Raw genomic sequence first — 14,129 nt, forward strand, 5'->3', positions numbered from 1 at the left:
AAGGGGGTTAATAATGAGGTTGGTGGGGTTGGTGGCTGGTGAGGTTGGGGAGTGTATCAGTGCTTTGGGGGTGAGGTTTGCGGAGGTGACTACGGTGATGGGGGTTGTGGGGGGTTGTTGGGGTGGTGGGGGCGGTGGTTGGGCTTTGAGGATAGGAGGACGAAAGTGGAAGAGGTTGCTGGTTGATGGGGGCTATGTTTCATCATTATTACGCTTATTTGTACAGAAAAGAGTGTCATCTGGTAGCTGTTTCCGAGCATGTATTCCTTCTAGTAAGGCCAAAACCTAAAACGGCCGCTCTGAAGGTCTCCCAACAGGTGTGTCAGGCGACACCGGTTCCATCATGCTCACCCTCCCAGGCCTCCAGTTGGGTCCGACAGTAGACGTTAGTGGTGAAGGGGTTCTATCTCTTCCTTCATCGACCGACGGCAAAGACCCAACCGTTGAAGGTGCCCGATGCTGCTCCTGCTGCGGTTCCATCGCTTTACTCCCGCTGTCCGCCCCAGCCTTGACACCAGGAAGCTCAAACACACCCGGCGGGTTCTCCGCCACAGCCGGCAGCGGCTTCTGCACCTCCCTCCCGTCAAGCTCCGTGTTAGGCTTGACCGCCGTACCATCCCCATCCAACTCCACAGTGCCACCCGACGTCCCAGTCTCATTGGGGGACACACCCGTCACCATGCCCGGACTCGGCCCCGACCCTGAATGCGAGTGGCCCATCGTCGTAGGCGTTGACCTCGCGCCGGACACGTCCGCTGCTGAAAAGGGCACCGAGCTGGACCCGTTCTGCATCGTCGACTCTGACGCGTGCCTGAAGGAGGGCGAGTTGAAGACGGGTCCCTTGAGGACTGACTCGTCTGGCTCGGGCTCCTTGGCTGCGTAGGTTGATCCGATCCATTTTCTGCGTTTGCGAAGGAAGCAAAGCGCTATGCCGCCTGCGATGAGGCCGGCGCCGAGGACGGCACCAACGACGATGCCGGCTATGGCGCCGGTGCTGAGGTTGGAGTTGCCTGAGGAGGAGTTGCTGGATGGGTCGAGGTCGGCGTTTGGGTCGTCGGGGGAGGTGATGGGGATGATGGTTTCTTGGGCGCCTTGGTTCCAGATGCAGGAGGAGAGGTTGAAGGTTTTGCGCTCGTAGTCTACGGAGAGGTAGCTGAGGAATGTTAGTCTTGATCTTTTTTGAGGTGAGAAGCTGGGGGACATACGCTTCTTGTAGGAATGTTCGGCCGAGCGTGTACTGCGAGGAGCTGTTGGCTCGTCGCAAGGGGAAGTAGTGGCTGGTGTTGGCTACCAGAGGAGCCTCGGCTGTCAGGTCAAACGCGGCATAGGGGAGGACAATGGTTACGGTGTCTCCGCCCGACCTGACATCAGAAAGTCTGAAAGAGACTTGTGCGTCCGAGTCGAGGAGTCTGTTTCTGTGTGTGTCGTTCACAAGATACAAACCAGATTCCTCATCGAGTTGCAGTCCAAACGCTTCCTCAAACGCTTCACAAGCTTCTTCTGGCAGCCAGATGTTGGGGTCTGTCGAGTCGATGAACATCTCGATGGGTTCGTTAAGGAGGGTGGCAGAGTTGGATCCGCTGTAGCTGATGGACTGGACCACAACCACCAGGTCTCGGGTGATGTCTTCTGCCAAAGAAAACGACACCGAATTCTCCCTGAATCGAGACGTGTCATATCCGGAGAACACTAACTGACCGTAGACCTGTTTCAGCCGGTATTTCGCCCCGGCTGTGTAGCTGTAGCTGAGACTTGGAATTTTCTTCTGGTCTTTCAGGGTCGTCAAGAAGGATGGAGATGAGGTGTTGGCCAAGGAAGTGAAATTCATGGGCTGATTGCTGAGACCAAAGATGCCCCTGAAAGAGAACAATGTTAGCTTTCACATCAGTTCCTTCAAGAGGACGGATCACATACAGATAAAACGGCTCTGGAGCAGCTATCATGCCCACTGTCTGGTCGTCTAACTCGGGCCCGTTGAGCCCCAGTCCCAACTTTTCCAGCCCAAACTGAACTCCCGCATCGTACCCAAGATGCGCCCCAAGTCCAACGCCGTCATGGTTGATCCCGTATTGGCCTATGTCTTGCCAGGTCGAGGACTCGTTGGGGTCAAACAAGTTGCCTCTTGAAACGGCGCAGTCGGGAGGTATGGTGCCAAATGCCTCTCGTGAGCAGGCAAGTTCTGTTAGTGGCACTAGTGTATGGGGTGATGCTGTTGAAGGGAGCACCCTGATGAACTGCTCCGGTGTGCCGACCCGGATGTCGAATGTGCTCCATGGGCCATCGTTACCTTCGCTGGTTTTGTGTCAGCAGTGATAATTTTGGCAAGACGTTGCGAGACTGGAACGTACAAGTACTGACTACCAGGAATTACAAGAGGGCCTGGCTTGTCGTTTTGCGCAGCTGTCTTGGCAACCAAGAAGGCACCTGCAAATAGGCCTTTTGAGGGGCGCATTTTGAAATTATATGAACCCAGAATAGCGTACTAAAGGTCGTTCATTTTCTCTTTGTAAAAGGGCCACGGTCAAGTTGTCATGTCTGTGAGGGTAGCAAACAACAACATCTCGCCGAAATTCTCGTGGGCTCACTACTTTTTCGCCTTCTACCCTTGATGATCGCTGACGACTTCTTTTGATGAACCCAGACATTCGCAACACCGGGATGCCACCCCATGACGTGAGAACCAGGCGAGTGTTGTCAGGGGCGTGGCCCCAAGTCAGAGACGTCACCCCGCAGCGGACCCCCTGTCCGTCTATCGTCAATGCAACCCTCCACACCCAATCAACAAAACCGACGAGCCAACCACTTGCCTCTTCCAGAAGCTCCACTGCCTTGGCTTCCAGTTGTCAAGCCAGGTCCCCGCAGCATGTCCAGGTTCCTGGCAGACCTGCAGGTGCATCGATGCCGGATTGGGCCTGACAGCGCTCAAAACAAGATGTCGAGAATTCGGGAACCGGATGGCCAGGACGTGGCAGGCGTGGCAGACGGTGGCAGACGGTGGCAGGGCTATGGTACCCTGCATGGGATTTGACCTTTGGAATAAATGACTGACCCATCTCCTGTTTTCCCGTGGTTCTGCCAGAGCTCTTCAAGTGCTTCGACATTCGTTGCCTTTCGCTCGTTCAACCAACGCCAACGTTGTTGGTCAAGGGTCAACCATGCTGTCGTCTTTGAAGACATTAGCGCCCTTGGGGCTGCTGATCCCGAATGTTGTAGCCTCTAGAGATGATGGTAAGCACCACACCCAACTATAGATCCAACTCGACAAAAGTAACACAAGAACTGACAGTGGAGCAAGGGGACGACGTTCGCTTCAGAGTTGATAGCACCACAATCTACGACCCCCAATGTACGGCCAGTGTGACGGTGTACAACACAACGGTGGTGCAAAAGACACAGTTTATTGACTACATCGTCAACATTACAAAAACCAACACTTGTTACGAGTCTACGACTCTGACGCTCAACTATACCGTGTCTGTCACCAACACAGACACAGACTTGGTCACTATCACCAACACCGGCACCGACCTGGTTACCATCACAAACACCGATACCGACTCCGTGACCATCACCAACACCGACACAGACTCTGTCACCATCACAACGACTGACACAGATGCTGTTACCATCACCACTACGGACACTGATGCAGTCACAATCACAACAACTGACACAGATGCCGTAACAATCACAACGACAGACACAGACGCTGTCACCATCACCACTACCGATACAGATGCCGTTACCATCACCACTACGGACACTGATGCAGTCACAATCACAACAACTGACACCGACTCGACCACCATCACCAGAACTGTTTACACGACCACCTATGACCCGTGCCCAAAGTCATGCTCCATCTCCGCCGCCAGCGTCCACCTCTACTACTGGCCCACGGACAGGCCGTACACCTACCCAACCACCTATGTCGACCCCTCGCTGTCCTACACCTTCACCTCTCCCTCGGTCTACATGTACATCCCCTCCGCCCAGGGCGTCAACACCCTAGGCGAGCGTGTGGAACCCTCCACAACAAACTGGATCCTTCCTCTCGACCTCTACGAAGTCTCCACCATCGCCCGCGGCTCCAACGCCACCAGGCAGCTCACTCTCGCCGACCTGGGAACCAACTGCCCGCAAACCTACAACCCGACCGCCATCGCCACCATCCCGAGGGACTGCGACCCCATGCTTGCAGCCCCCAGCCAAGTCCGATCCTGGGCCTACCCTTGCAACGCCTGCGGCCGGTTCGGTCTCTTCGACCCCCCCTATGCAGTCCCGACCACCACTGGACTTCTCGGCCCGTCGACCGTCGTGGTTACCGCCGAGCCGATCACAGTGACTGCCCCTCCTGTGGTTGAGACTTCTCCCCCTCCACCACCGCCGCCACCCCCCGTGACAACGGGAGCGCTGGTGATCGAGTACCGCGACGAGGATGGAAATATCGTCTCAGCGACGACGATTGCCACGACGGGGGCTAGCGGTGGTACATCGACTAACACTGTTGTCGTTGCGCCCACGAACACGGATGGTTCAGCTCTCCCCACAGAGACAGGAATGGTCCCGGAGCCATCGGGTGGTGAAAGTTCAAACATTTTTACCATACTCCCCACGGACACTATTATTCCACAGCCGGGAGAGACTGGTTTGCCGACAGCAACGACAGGTGCGCCTGACGATGAGCCGCCTGTTGAGGTGACGTCGCTGCCTACTACGACGGTGGCGACGGCGGCGGGGAGGAAGCTTGTTGCTTCGGGGTCGCTGTGGTGGGTTATGCCTAGTGTGGCGGGGATTTTGTTTTGTTTGTAATTTGTAATGTATTTTTACATGATGATTTGATGATCGTTTTGGGTTAGAGAAATAACAAGGAAGCGTACTTTTTGAAGATTATTAAGCGCCGTGGGTTTATATCTTGGTGATGAACGTGCATTGCGGCGCTGTCTGTGTAAATTCAGGCGTTCAGGGGGTCTGACGAAATGAATGTTGTGGTGTTTTCTTTCCCTTTTGAGTGTCAAGATGCTGAATGAACAAGGGGTGGCGAAATAAAAGCTCAATACATGCAGGTACTTCAAAGCTGGAATTGGAAGATAGGAGGTACCTTATTGAACACGAGGTGCTCTATGTTCAGATCTTCTTCCTCTACAAGCCGCCCATTACACCCGCAACAGCAACCCCCACAGCCGCCACACCCATCACATAACCAGTCTCCCTTGCTGCTCCAGCGGTGCTGGTGCTCGTCGTGCCAGTGGTACTCGCCCCCCCCTCCCCATCGTCATCAGTCTCCCCCCCGTCATCCCCCTCATCACCACCCGCACTCCCAGCCGGAGCAGCCCCCAAAACCTCCACCAAACCACCCGGACTCAACTCGCCATTCAGCACCCTCTGCGCAGTAACACACCCCCCCACATCAGTAGCCGCATGCGCAAGCATAATCGCTACCGTGTCCACTTCGTCAAACACAGTCGCACATTCAACCGCGAGAGTTTGTCACGTCAACTTTGTGCTTCGAGATCCAGGAACTGTGCGCCGCGTTCCAGCTGCTGATGACTGTGCCGGCTGCGGTGCGGGACCAGTTTTGCGCCCAGGAGCACTGCGCGCTGAGGTCGGTAATGGTGGATTGGCCGGTGGAGAAGTCGTCTAGCATGCTTGGGATGAGGTCGGGGTGTTGGGTGGGCCGGTCACGGTTGAGGGATGAGTAGCTTTGCTCGCAGGGGGATGTGGTAGTGCGGGTTGGTGTTGGCGAGGCTGTTGCGGTGGTTGCTTCTTGTCTGGGTTGGGGCTGGGGGAGGTTAGGGGACACCGTGGCGAGGGTGAAGAAAGGGAGGGTTGTGGCGAGCTTCATCTTGGGTGGTGTTCAAACTGGAAAGTTTCGGTTGAGAAGAGTATGGGTGATGGCCGCTGAGGTAGCAGCGTGGTTCATGCTCGCGGTTTTAAGGGAATTTGTCGAAATAGGTGGGTCGTGGCGGTAGGATCACCATCCATGTGGTTGTGAGTAATGGATACAACGAACGATCCCGCATCGCGCCACGATCAACGTTGAATATAACCATCGAGACCGGGGCTGCCATTTGTTTTACCCGCGCTTGGCGTCCTTACACCATAGCAGCACCAGCCCACGCCGCCGCACCAACAATTCCCAGCACAGGCACCATATATGCCGTTTCGCGAGCTCCAGCAGCAGTCGAGCTTCTCGAAGTAGTAGTCACTGGCGTGCTCACACGCTCCCAGTCACCCGTCCAAACAATCCCGCCATTGTCGGTCGGAGTAGCAGGAACAAACGTGCCGAACAACAACTCCATGTTTGTCAGGCATTCTTCCAGGCCCGTGGCAAACTCTTGAAGATAATCCACCACTGTTTTGGTACCCAGCACCTCCAGACAGCGTTCGGAGAACTCGCTCAGTTGCGGCTTGGCCTGTGCGATCCACGACGACCTTGCTTCTCGATAGGTTGAAAAGACGGTGCTGAGCTCGGACGGGAGCATTGTCAATTCTCGAGTTGGGGTACCAAGGTACAGCGAACACACTGATGTGTGATCAAGTACTCCCCGCGAGTCCCTCGGTGTCCTCATAGACAAGGCCTCATTCGCACCTTCAATCGCCGCACTTTCGCCGTATCGCCGGAGGACAGGTGGTTCCGTCGGGTAGCTGCGAAGAATTGAACTGCTTGTGAAGAGACAGTTCTCCACAGCCTCGAAGTTTTCCGTGGGTGTTGGCGTCGGAATTGCTTCGGTTTGACGAGGGAGGACGGCGTGCCAACTGGCATGTGCTGGGGTTGTGAACACGCCCCACAGAACGGGGAGAGATGAATATGTTGACAGGCGCATTATGAGTCGGTTATTCAATCAAACTCTCAGCGGGTTATTCAAGGTCGACAGGAGAGAGAATGAGGCATTCCAGACGCGTCTTCTCCATGGGGACGACGTCCGTTATATTTGTCTGTTGCATTAGGTTGCATCGGCAGAAGGCCCGCGCATAACACGCTCAATAGCACCTCTTGGCAAGGCTTTCACAGGGCAATTTCCGAGGTCACAGTCCCAGCCAACCCCCTGACCAGAACGGCCATATCCCGTGTTATCCCCGTATTATCCCCGTCCTCGAACGTGAATGAGGTTCACCTGGCATATTCTAAGATCACAAACTTTTGACATGCTGGGAATTGGCTGGCATTTATGAGGTAACATAAGGCACGTAAGGATGGAGGTCAACAGGAGCCCCCTGAACAAGCATGTTGAATGTTCGATTCGTACCTGTCGCTATATACTTCAAATCTCTGTCACCCTTCTCCTGTTTGAACCCTGAAAAATCATTCTCTTCCTTCCCGACGCAAGATAACGCCACCCCTCAGTTACAAAAAGTCTTGAGAGTACGAAAAGTCCGGACGTCGTAGCAGGTCCCAGAGTACACCTGCATCTCGGTACCACTGCAATCCGTGTCTCCATAGATGAAAGCTAGGTACGAACCTACCATTAGCAGTATTTTTATAGATATGGACAACAAGAGATACTCACTGCGACAAGTATCAGCAATGCTCCTGACAGTGAGCGACTGCCCAGGAAGCGAGAAGCAGCCTTGGTCGGAGTTGGTCCAGCTGTTCTTTCCATCGGTGTTGCACGTCCGGGTGTCGGACCAGGTGTCGAAGACCACGGCTGGGTCTACGAGCTTTGATCGAGCACGGATACTGGAGTCTGTGTTGATCACTGCGCCCTGGATAGGGCTTGAGAGAAAGAAGAGAACGGCGAGGTTGAGGGCGATCATTGTGACTGTGCAAAAAGGCTCGGGATATAAGTGGTTGGCTGTGGTTGCTGAAAGGGAGATGATGCGGTTATGGGCTGAATCTCTAGGTGGGGGGAAGGGGTTTTTATCCTTTGATATCTAACTGCTCGAAACTGTGTTCTAGCTGTTTGTTAGATTCGAGTAAGGTACTCTAAGACATCGTCATCTGGCTACACATGTCACAAACACTCGGGTTTGAACACCACTTCACCACGAACTCAGATTCTTGATGCTTATATCGATATCAACTCGGTGTGACGAGCGCTACGCGGTACTCAGCTCCAGTTTTGTGCCATCATATTGGACTGAGTCACTGAAACATCGGGCTATGCAATTCAAAAGGGAAGAAATAAGACAGAAGCAAAAGTCAAGGGTCTTGTGACACCTTCCCACTGCTGGCTGAGATACACAAAATAACTGGGAATATGTTGTGAACATGAAACCGACATTTATCTCCGCCTGAGCGGTGGACATATTCTGAGATTGAATATCAGAAGAAAACGCAAAAGATCGTAAACTACATTCGCACGCTAAATGACGGAAAAAGACACAAACTACTACCTCTTTGTAGTATAAAATTCTTCAAATATACTGACATCCCCCGTTCCTTGCCCAGAATACGCCACAATAACCCGCAGAAAACCCTCACCCCTGAAACACCGGCGGCCCAGGCGGCGTGTACTTGTCAAACGGCACATAAATGTTAAAAAACAACCCCGGATCATCATACGTATACCCCCTATTAAAGTCAAAATCCTGGTCCGGCACCGCCTCCCCCCCGCCCGTAACCTCAACCTGAACACAGCTAGGGTAGCTCTCTGGCCCCCTCGTGTTGTCAACCTTGAAGTTGATATCCGCCATATGCAGCGCCAGCAGCTCCTGCCGAATGAGATACTTCCCCGCCGCCAAACTAGCAGGCAGCTTGAAGTCCGCGCGCCCCTTGTTGGTAATCATATTGATGGTGGCCCACTCGCCATTCTCAAAGCCCTCCTCCGCAATCTTTGACCAGATGGGCTGAGCACCGTTGCCTTCGGTGAAGGGGGCGATGTAAGTGATGATGGCACCCTTATGGGAAGGGTCGAGGATGTCGGTTGGGTCTTCGGGGCGGAAGTGGAACCAGCGGAAGGAGAGGGTAGCTCCTGCTGGGGCGGAGACGAAGTCCGGTGCTGGGGTGCCGCCGTTGGTGTTGCAAACGATGTCGGGGGATTGGAGATCGCGGACGGGGTCGTTGGTTTTGGGGGAGCGGATGTACTTGTTGCGGCCGTCGCCTTGGTCTTGGCCGTTGACGAAAACGCCGAACATGGTTGCGTGGGCGGAGATTAGGGGGGTGAATGCCAGTAAGGCGGCGAATGTTGAGGTGCTGAAGAGCATTTTTGGGCAGAATTGCTGTGATGTTGAAAAGGAACGGCTGGCGCAAGCGCTTTGACTAGAAAAGGAATGACTGTTTGTATTGCCACAACAGACGGATCTGATGAGTTGGGATGAATGAATGCTGGGATAAAAATCGTGCGTGCACAAGAGAACCTTCTTATATCTCCAGGATTCAATCATGGACTGTCAGTCGGTAAAGAATTCATGGTGACCTATAGGTCAATACGGCCAGGACATCAAGGCCTCGGGAGCACAATGAGGTCAGCAATGCGGCGAACTGCTGAGAAAACATTCGTCCAGTGCGTGGGTGGGTCAAATATGGTCCTTGTAGAAGGCAAGGATGCAAGGTGTCTAGCAGCATCATTGGTTAACTTTCTTGTCTTCTAGGAAAAGACCATTAGTTGGCGCCCATCTGGCCTGTCTGTGTTTCAGGGGATAGTTCAGACGAGGTCAGGCTTTGTGGGGATATCGCCGGTGTCCCGGCAAGCTGGGCGGGATGCTGGGCCGCTCGCTGTGCCGTTGGTTTGCGATGTGTTGAATAAGGCCCTATGAAACATGACCAAGGTGCTCGCTGGGAATGGTGTGCTGCAAGGGGTGAAGGTACAAAAAGGCGCAGCTATGGCCAGATTCCAGACCAACACCCTTGATGGAGGTCAGAACTTAGATGCGCCAATCTCCCCAACGGCTAAATTGATGAGACTAGGGTTTTTTTTGAACTTTGATAACGTCGTGTTGCAAGTTTTCAATTTCTGTGTCAATCTGAAATAGTCGCTGAATGAATTGATAGGGTTGAATGAGAGCGAGAAAGCGATGTTTGACTAAACTTGCCCTTGACCATACACGCGATATTTTAGGAACAGTTTTTGAACAGTTAGGAACGCAAACGGTTCGAGGCTTGCAATCGGCCTCCTGATCAATGGATATTCGGACTCGATCAGTTGGACAATCGTCAACTGTTTGTTCCCACTCAGGGGCCCCCTTTTCTTGGACGTACTCCGCCATGAGCACCATGCGGCCCGGGTTCCCGCAACAGTGTGGAGAAATAACAAACACTAAACCGGCAACTCCGCCACAGTCGGCGCACCTCGGCCCCGCCATCCGATAGCCACGTTTTAGAACCCGAACTAATACCGCCCAAACACAACCCCGCGTTTATTCAAGCCACCATATGAGAGCATAAAACGGTGAATACATTCACACTTATAACTTGAAATCAGTTGGAAGATCTCACTATTCTTTTCTCACCAAGTCTATCCCCAACCCACCATAATAATGTCCACCCCCGTCCCCCCAGGCCACCCCGACTTCGACCCCGCCGAAAACAAACGGCGCATGGAAGCCGGCGAGCTCTACTACGCCTTCCACCCCGACATCTCCAGCGCCCGCAGAAAATGCATCGCCGCCTGCAACGACTTCAACGCCGTAGGCTCCCGCGCTGACTTCACCCGGCGGCAAATGGTTGAGCTGTGGAAAAAGTAGTCCTCCCCCACTCCCCTTTCTCACCCTGATACTGGCTCACCCCATAGAATCATCTGTGACGACACCCCCAACCCCCCCGTCCTCGCAGACCCCAAACAGGACGAAGCCCAGTTCACCCTCGCCTACCCCTACATTGACGGCCCCATCAAAGTCGACATGGGGTTCAACCTCAAGTTTGGGGAGCAAGTTTACATCAACTACAACTCCACTTGGCTGGATACTTGTACTATCACCGTTGGGTCGAGGACGCTGATTGGACCGAATTGCTCGTTTTATACCGCTACTCACCCGCTTGATCCGTTTCAGAGGAATGGACTCAAGGGGCCGGAGGCGGGGAAGCCGATTGTGATTGGGGAGGATTGCTGGTTTGGGGGGAGTGTGACTGTTTTGGGGGGTGTGACTATTGGAAGGGGGGTTACTGTTGGGGCGGGGAGTGTGGTGACCAAGGATGTGCCTGATTTTGTTGTTGTGGTTGGTAACCCGGCGAGGATTGTGAGGAGGTTGGATGAGGCGAAGGAAAGGTGGGAGAGGGGCGAAAGGATCGGGGAGAGTGCGTAAGGTGGTGATGGTTGATTGGAAAGCGAAGTAGGAGTATAGCGTTGGAGTTGGAAGCTGCATGTGGATAGACCTTAGGTAGAGGTATGTTTTGGTTTGGACATGATTGTTGCGATCACGGCTTTTTTGGTTTCTTCCAGGGGACAGACCAAGCCGACTTTGACTTGGGCTCCGTAGTTTTGGTCTCGTCGGTCTTCTTTGCTTCCTCCATTTTCCTCACTACTTCCTGCTGGAACACCATCCACTTCGCTTCCATATCCTGCTGGCTGATCTCCGGCTTACCCCCGAGAGGGGCAGTATCAGCATCTTCCTGACCGTTGTACTGACCATCCTTCACGTTAAGAACCTGACACAGGGATTCCGCCTTGCCAACCAGCCATTTTCCATGTACCATGCCGTTTCTCCAGTGATCTGGCAATGCAGCAAAGCCCAGGTAGGCTCCAAGCAACGCTCCGGCAAAGCAGGCATTTGTGTCGGCATCTCCACCCTTCATAACCAGCTCCGTGATCAGCTCCTCAAAAAGCCTTGATCGGTCAAGCACCCCACGGTTTCTGTCCATGGCCATCCTAAGCAACACCACCCCCGCCCCCAAAGTCTTATAGACAAACCCAATCGAAGCCCCATCATCCAACCTCAACCCTTCCAGCCCATTTTTTCCATCACAAACCCTCCACAACTCCTCCCAATCCACCCCCGGATCCTCTTCCCGCCTCCCTACTACACTCTCATACCACCTCCTCCCCCTCTCAATCACCCCGTCAATATCCTCTCCCCTCGTCACCTCGCCCCTTACCAACCCCCTGACCAACCCACTCCCCACAACGCAAGCAACCACACACCTAGGATCAACATGCGTCGCCCTCGAAATCTCCGCCCCCAACTCAAAACACTTGGTTTCCTCCTCCCAAACCGTCACCAACCCCAACACATGCGTCCTCATCAAACTCCCATTCGGCGCAGCAAATCTGTTGGTCCCCCTCCAGTACCCCCTCGCGATTCCTTCCGGCTCTTCCGCAAACCCCTTACTCGCCAACACAGTCCCAAGCAACCTCCCCAATCCGAGCGGCATCGTCCCCAACGGCTTGAACCCCTGAGAAGCCCATATTCTCAAGCGGGAGGCGAAATCACTCTGCGTAGGGAAGACATGGCTTGATGGTGTGGACTGATGTAAAAAAGAGAGGAGAAGGAGGAGGGAGTGGTCGGTGTCGTCTGTCCAGTGGCCTGGGGTGAAAGGGGCGCGGTGGCGGTCGAGGTGGAAGGGGGTGGGACCGGGGTGGAGGGTGAAGGTGCGGGAGGGGTAAGATGTTGCTGCTTGGGTCGAGGAGAGGAACTCGGTGTAGAGGCCTATTGTATCGCCTAGGGCTGAACCGATGAGGGAGCCGGTGATGCGGTCTTGGAGGGTGAAGTTGAGGAGGGTGGTGATGGCTTCTTGGGGGAGGGAGGGGATGGGTGACATTTTTGGGGTGCGGATTGAGGTTCCAGGTAGTTGTTGGGTGTGATGGTTCGGTTATTGATCAGAGAGAGAGTGTGTGGTTAAAGTGAAAATGCAAGACGGGTTTTGAGGGCTGTCAGCCTTCGGGGCTGAGTTCTGGCGCTAGCGCTCTAGGCCATAGGAGGTTAGCGGTGCCAGTTGTGTAACACCCCGGCATGCTACCGAAGTCGTATCTCCTCAGTCTTCAATATCCCAGGATTTTCAGGGTCACGGATCCGTTCAAGGAGCTGGCCGCTCATCCACGAGTGAACATATGCCTCTCCCACGAGGCCCCATGGTGGATGGATTCCCATCCCCATCAAGACCCGCAGGTCTGATCACATGCAGCACTCCTGATCCAAGAAACATGGCGACTGTATCGCCTGGCTCTGCATTGCCTGGACACAAGCCGAATTCCATGCAATCTTCTCCCTCTGTATACCACTGTGTCCGGCAAGTGAAAAATCTTCGGTCGTGGGAAACCGCTGCAATCCTTCCATTGAAGTTCTTGTTTAGAGGGTGATTCCAGCGCCGGCAGATATTTGGGAGAGAAGCTCCAGGTTCAACTTGATCGGTCCCGACAGGTCGGTCAACAAGGTAGTTAAAACCTTGGCTGGATATAGACACCATCATCGTTTCAAAGAAGTGACTGTGCAGGAATTCTTTCTCCTGGATCTGCTGCCCAAAAAAATGTGCGAACAGAGCTGCTGCTTGTTCCCCGGCAATCTGCCCAGCTATCTGGAGTTCGATCAGTGTCTGTGTGAACTCCTCAAGGGCATCTACCCCTATCATTTCTGCCCACTTTCTCCGTGACGCTAATCAATATGCAGCCGGGTTGACCCGATCAGGCGCGTTGGCGTCGAGCATATCCCCAGTGCCAGTAATAATACCACATATCAAACCTTGGATAGCGAGCTGTTTGGTATCCTTGATCATCCTGGTAACTGCATGGGTTTCACCACCTGCTCTGAAGACAACGTGTGGCTCCTCTTCAAAGTAGTCCAATAGCTCCCTTGGGTTCTGGCCAATATTCGGAGGTGGAGATCCGTGATGATCCTAGAGCGGCATCCATGACGGGAAGCCCTCGGGCTTTTCGATGCCGCAGCAACCACGGAGGAATCGGAGACTCTTGTTGGAAGTCAGTTCAATGTCAAGAAGGTCCCATATGACATCAAAAACAGTGAAAGTGTATCGTAATGAGCTGCGGACAGGGGATCAAGTACGTGTTCGATTTGGGCCAAGCCTAGTAATGCGTAGACCTTGTCGCGAGGATCGGAGGCGCCAAAGCCGCGGAAGCAGCTGAACAATTCGTACATGGTCCAGCGGTCGTTGGATGATCTTAGTATCTGTTGTGAATGAGTGGGTGTGTATGCTTGTTCCGGAGGGAGGTATTTTGGCATCCTTTTTTTAATGACAGCATCTGGGCGTCTTGCATCTGTCGTCATAATCCGAAAGGGAGAGCGTCGTCAGTTGCGAG

At 53.9% G+C, this 14,129-nt stretch overlaps 8 protein-coding genes across 8 annotated transcripts; 2 read left to right on the forward strand and 6 right to left on the reverse strand.

The window, feature by feature from the left end:
* Nucleotides 1-130: 130 nt before the first annotated feature.
* On the reverse strand, nt 131-2,629 carry QC762_506970 (uncharacterized protein). Its single transcript, XM_062891117.1, has 4 exons — nt 2,349-2,629; nt 1,915-2,292; nt 1,206-1,856; nt 131-1,153 (listed from the first exon to the last, which is right to left on the reverse strand). Exons 1-4 carry the CDS (start codon nt 2,450-2,452, stop codon nt 286-288), a joined length of 2,001 nt encoding a protein of 666 aa, XP_062742409.1. The 5' UTR covers nt 2,453-2,629; the 3' UTR covers nt 131-285.
* Nucleotides 2,630-3,155: 526 nt separating this feature from the next.
* On the forward strand, nt 3,156-4,812 carry QC762_506960 (uncharacterized protein; the record flags this gene model as incomplete). Its single annotated transcript, XM_062891116.1, has 3 exons — nt 3,156-3,228; nt 3,293-3,622; nt 3,653-4,812. The coding sequence occupies 3 exons, from the start codon at nt 3,156-3,158 to the stop codon at nt 4,810-4,812; spliced, it is 1,563 nt and encodes a 520-aa protein (XP_062742410.1).
* A 330-nt stretch (nt 4,813-5,142) lies between these two features.
* Nucleotides 5,143-5,845, reverse strand: QC762_506958 (uncharacterized protein; the record flags this gene model as incomplete). The annotated part of the gene is made up of 2 exons (XM_062891115.1): nt 5,143-5,450; nt 5,524-5,845. The coding sequence occupies 2 exons, from the start codon at nt 5,843-5,845 to the stop codon at nt 5,143-5,145; spliced, it is 630 nt and encodes a 209-aa protein (XP_062742411.1).
* Nucleotides 5,846-6,095: 250 nt separating this feature from the next.
* On the reverse strand, nt 6,096-6,827 carry QC762_0083580 (uncharacterized protein; the record flags this gene model as incomplete). Its single annotated transcript, XM_062883957.1, has 1 exon — nt 6,096-6,827. One exon carries the CDS (start codon nt 6,825-6,827, stop codon nt 6,096-6,098), a length of 732 nt encoding a protein of 243 aa, XP_062742412.1.
* A 517-nt stretch (nt 6,828-7,344) lies between these two features.
* QC762_506955 (uncharacterized protein) lies at nt 7,345-7,758 on the reverse strand (the record flags this gene model as incomplete). Its single annotated transcript, XM_062891114.1, has 1 exon — nt 7,345-7,758. One exon carries the CDS (start codon nt 7,756-7,758, stop codon nt 7,345-7,347), a length of 414 nt encoding a protein of 137 aa, XP_062742413.1.
* A 663-nt stretch (nt 7,759-8,421) lies between these two features.
* On the reverse strand, nt 8,422-9,147 carry QC762_506950 (uncharacterized protein; the record flags this gene model as incomplete). The annotated part of the gene is made up of 1 exon (XM_062891113.1): nt 8,422-9,147. One exon carries the CDS (start codon nt 9,145-9,147, stop codon nt 8,422-8,424), a length of 726 nt encoding a protein of 241 aa, XP_062742414.1.
* A 1,151-nt stretch (nt 9,148-10,298) lies between these two features.
* QC762_506940 (uncharacterized protein) lies at nt 10,299-11,450 on the forward strand. The gene is made up of 2 exons (XM_062891112.1): nt 10,299-10,622; nt 10,674-11,450. Exons 1-2 carry the CDS (start codon nt 10,420-10,422, stop codon nt 11,182-11,184), a joined length of 714 nt encoding a protein of 237 aa, XP_062742415.1. The 5' UTR covers nt 10,299-10,419; the 3' UTR covers nt 11,185-11,450.
* QC762_506920 (uncharacterized protein) lies at nt 11,297-12,765 on the reverse strand (the record flags this gene model as incomplete). The annotated part of the gene is made up of 2 exons (XM_062891111.1): nt 12,021-12,765; nt 11,297-11,954 (listed from the first exon to the last, which is right to left on the reverse strand). The coding sequence occupies exons 1-2, from the start codon at nt 12,635-12,637 to the stop codon at nt 11,297-11,299; spliced, it is 1,275 nt and encodes a 424-aa protein (XP_062742416.1). The 5' UTR covers nt 12,638-12,765.
* Between the last annotated feature and the right edge of the window lie 1,364 nt (nt 12,766-14,129).

Source organism: Podospora pseudocomata, chromosome 5 (assembly GCF_035222375.1).
Source record: "Podospora pseudocomata strain CBS 415.72m chromosome 5, whole genome shotgun sequence".
Taxonomy (NCBI): Eukaryota; Fungi; Ascomycota; class Sordariomycetes; order Sordariales; family Podosporaceae; genus Podospora; species Podospora pseudocomata.

Excerpts from the sequence above, each read along its gene's own strand:
- QC762_506940 (XM_062891112.1), top strand. The coding sequence starts at position 10,420 with ATGTCCACCCCCGTCCCCCCAGGCCACCCCGACTTCGACCCCGCCGAA. Across the intron at positions 10,623-10,673 it reads ATGGTTGAGCTGTGGAAAAA|AATCATCTGTGACGACACCC; the intron begins GTAGTCCTCCCC and ends CTCACCCCATAG.
- QC762_506970 (XM_062891117.1), bottom strand. The coding sequence starts at position 2,452 with ATGCGCCCCTCAAAAGGCCTATTTGCAGGTGCCTTCTTGGTTGCCAAG. Across the intron at positions 1,857-1,914 it reads GCTCCAGAGCCGTTTTATCT|GGGCATCTTTGGTCTCAGCA; the intron begins GTATGTGATCCG and ends GTTCTCTTTCAG. Across the intron at positions 1,154-1,205 it reads CGAACATTCCTACAAGAAGC|CTACCTCTCCGTAGACTACG; the intron begins GTATGTCCCCCA and ends AACATTCCTCAG.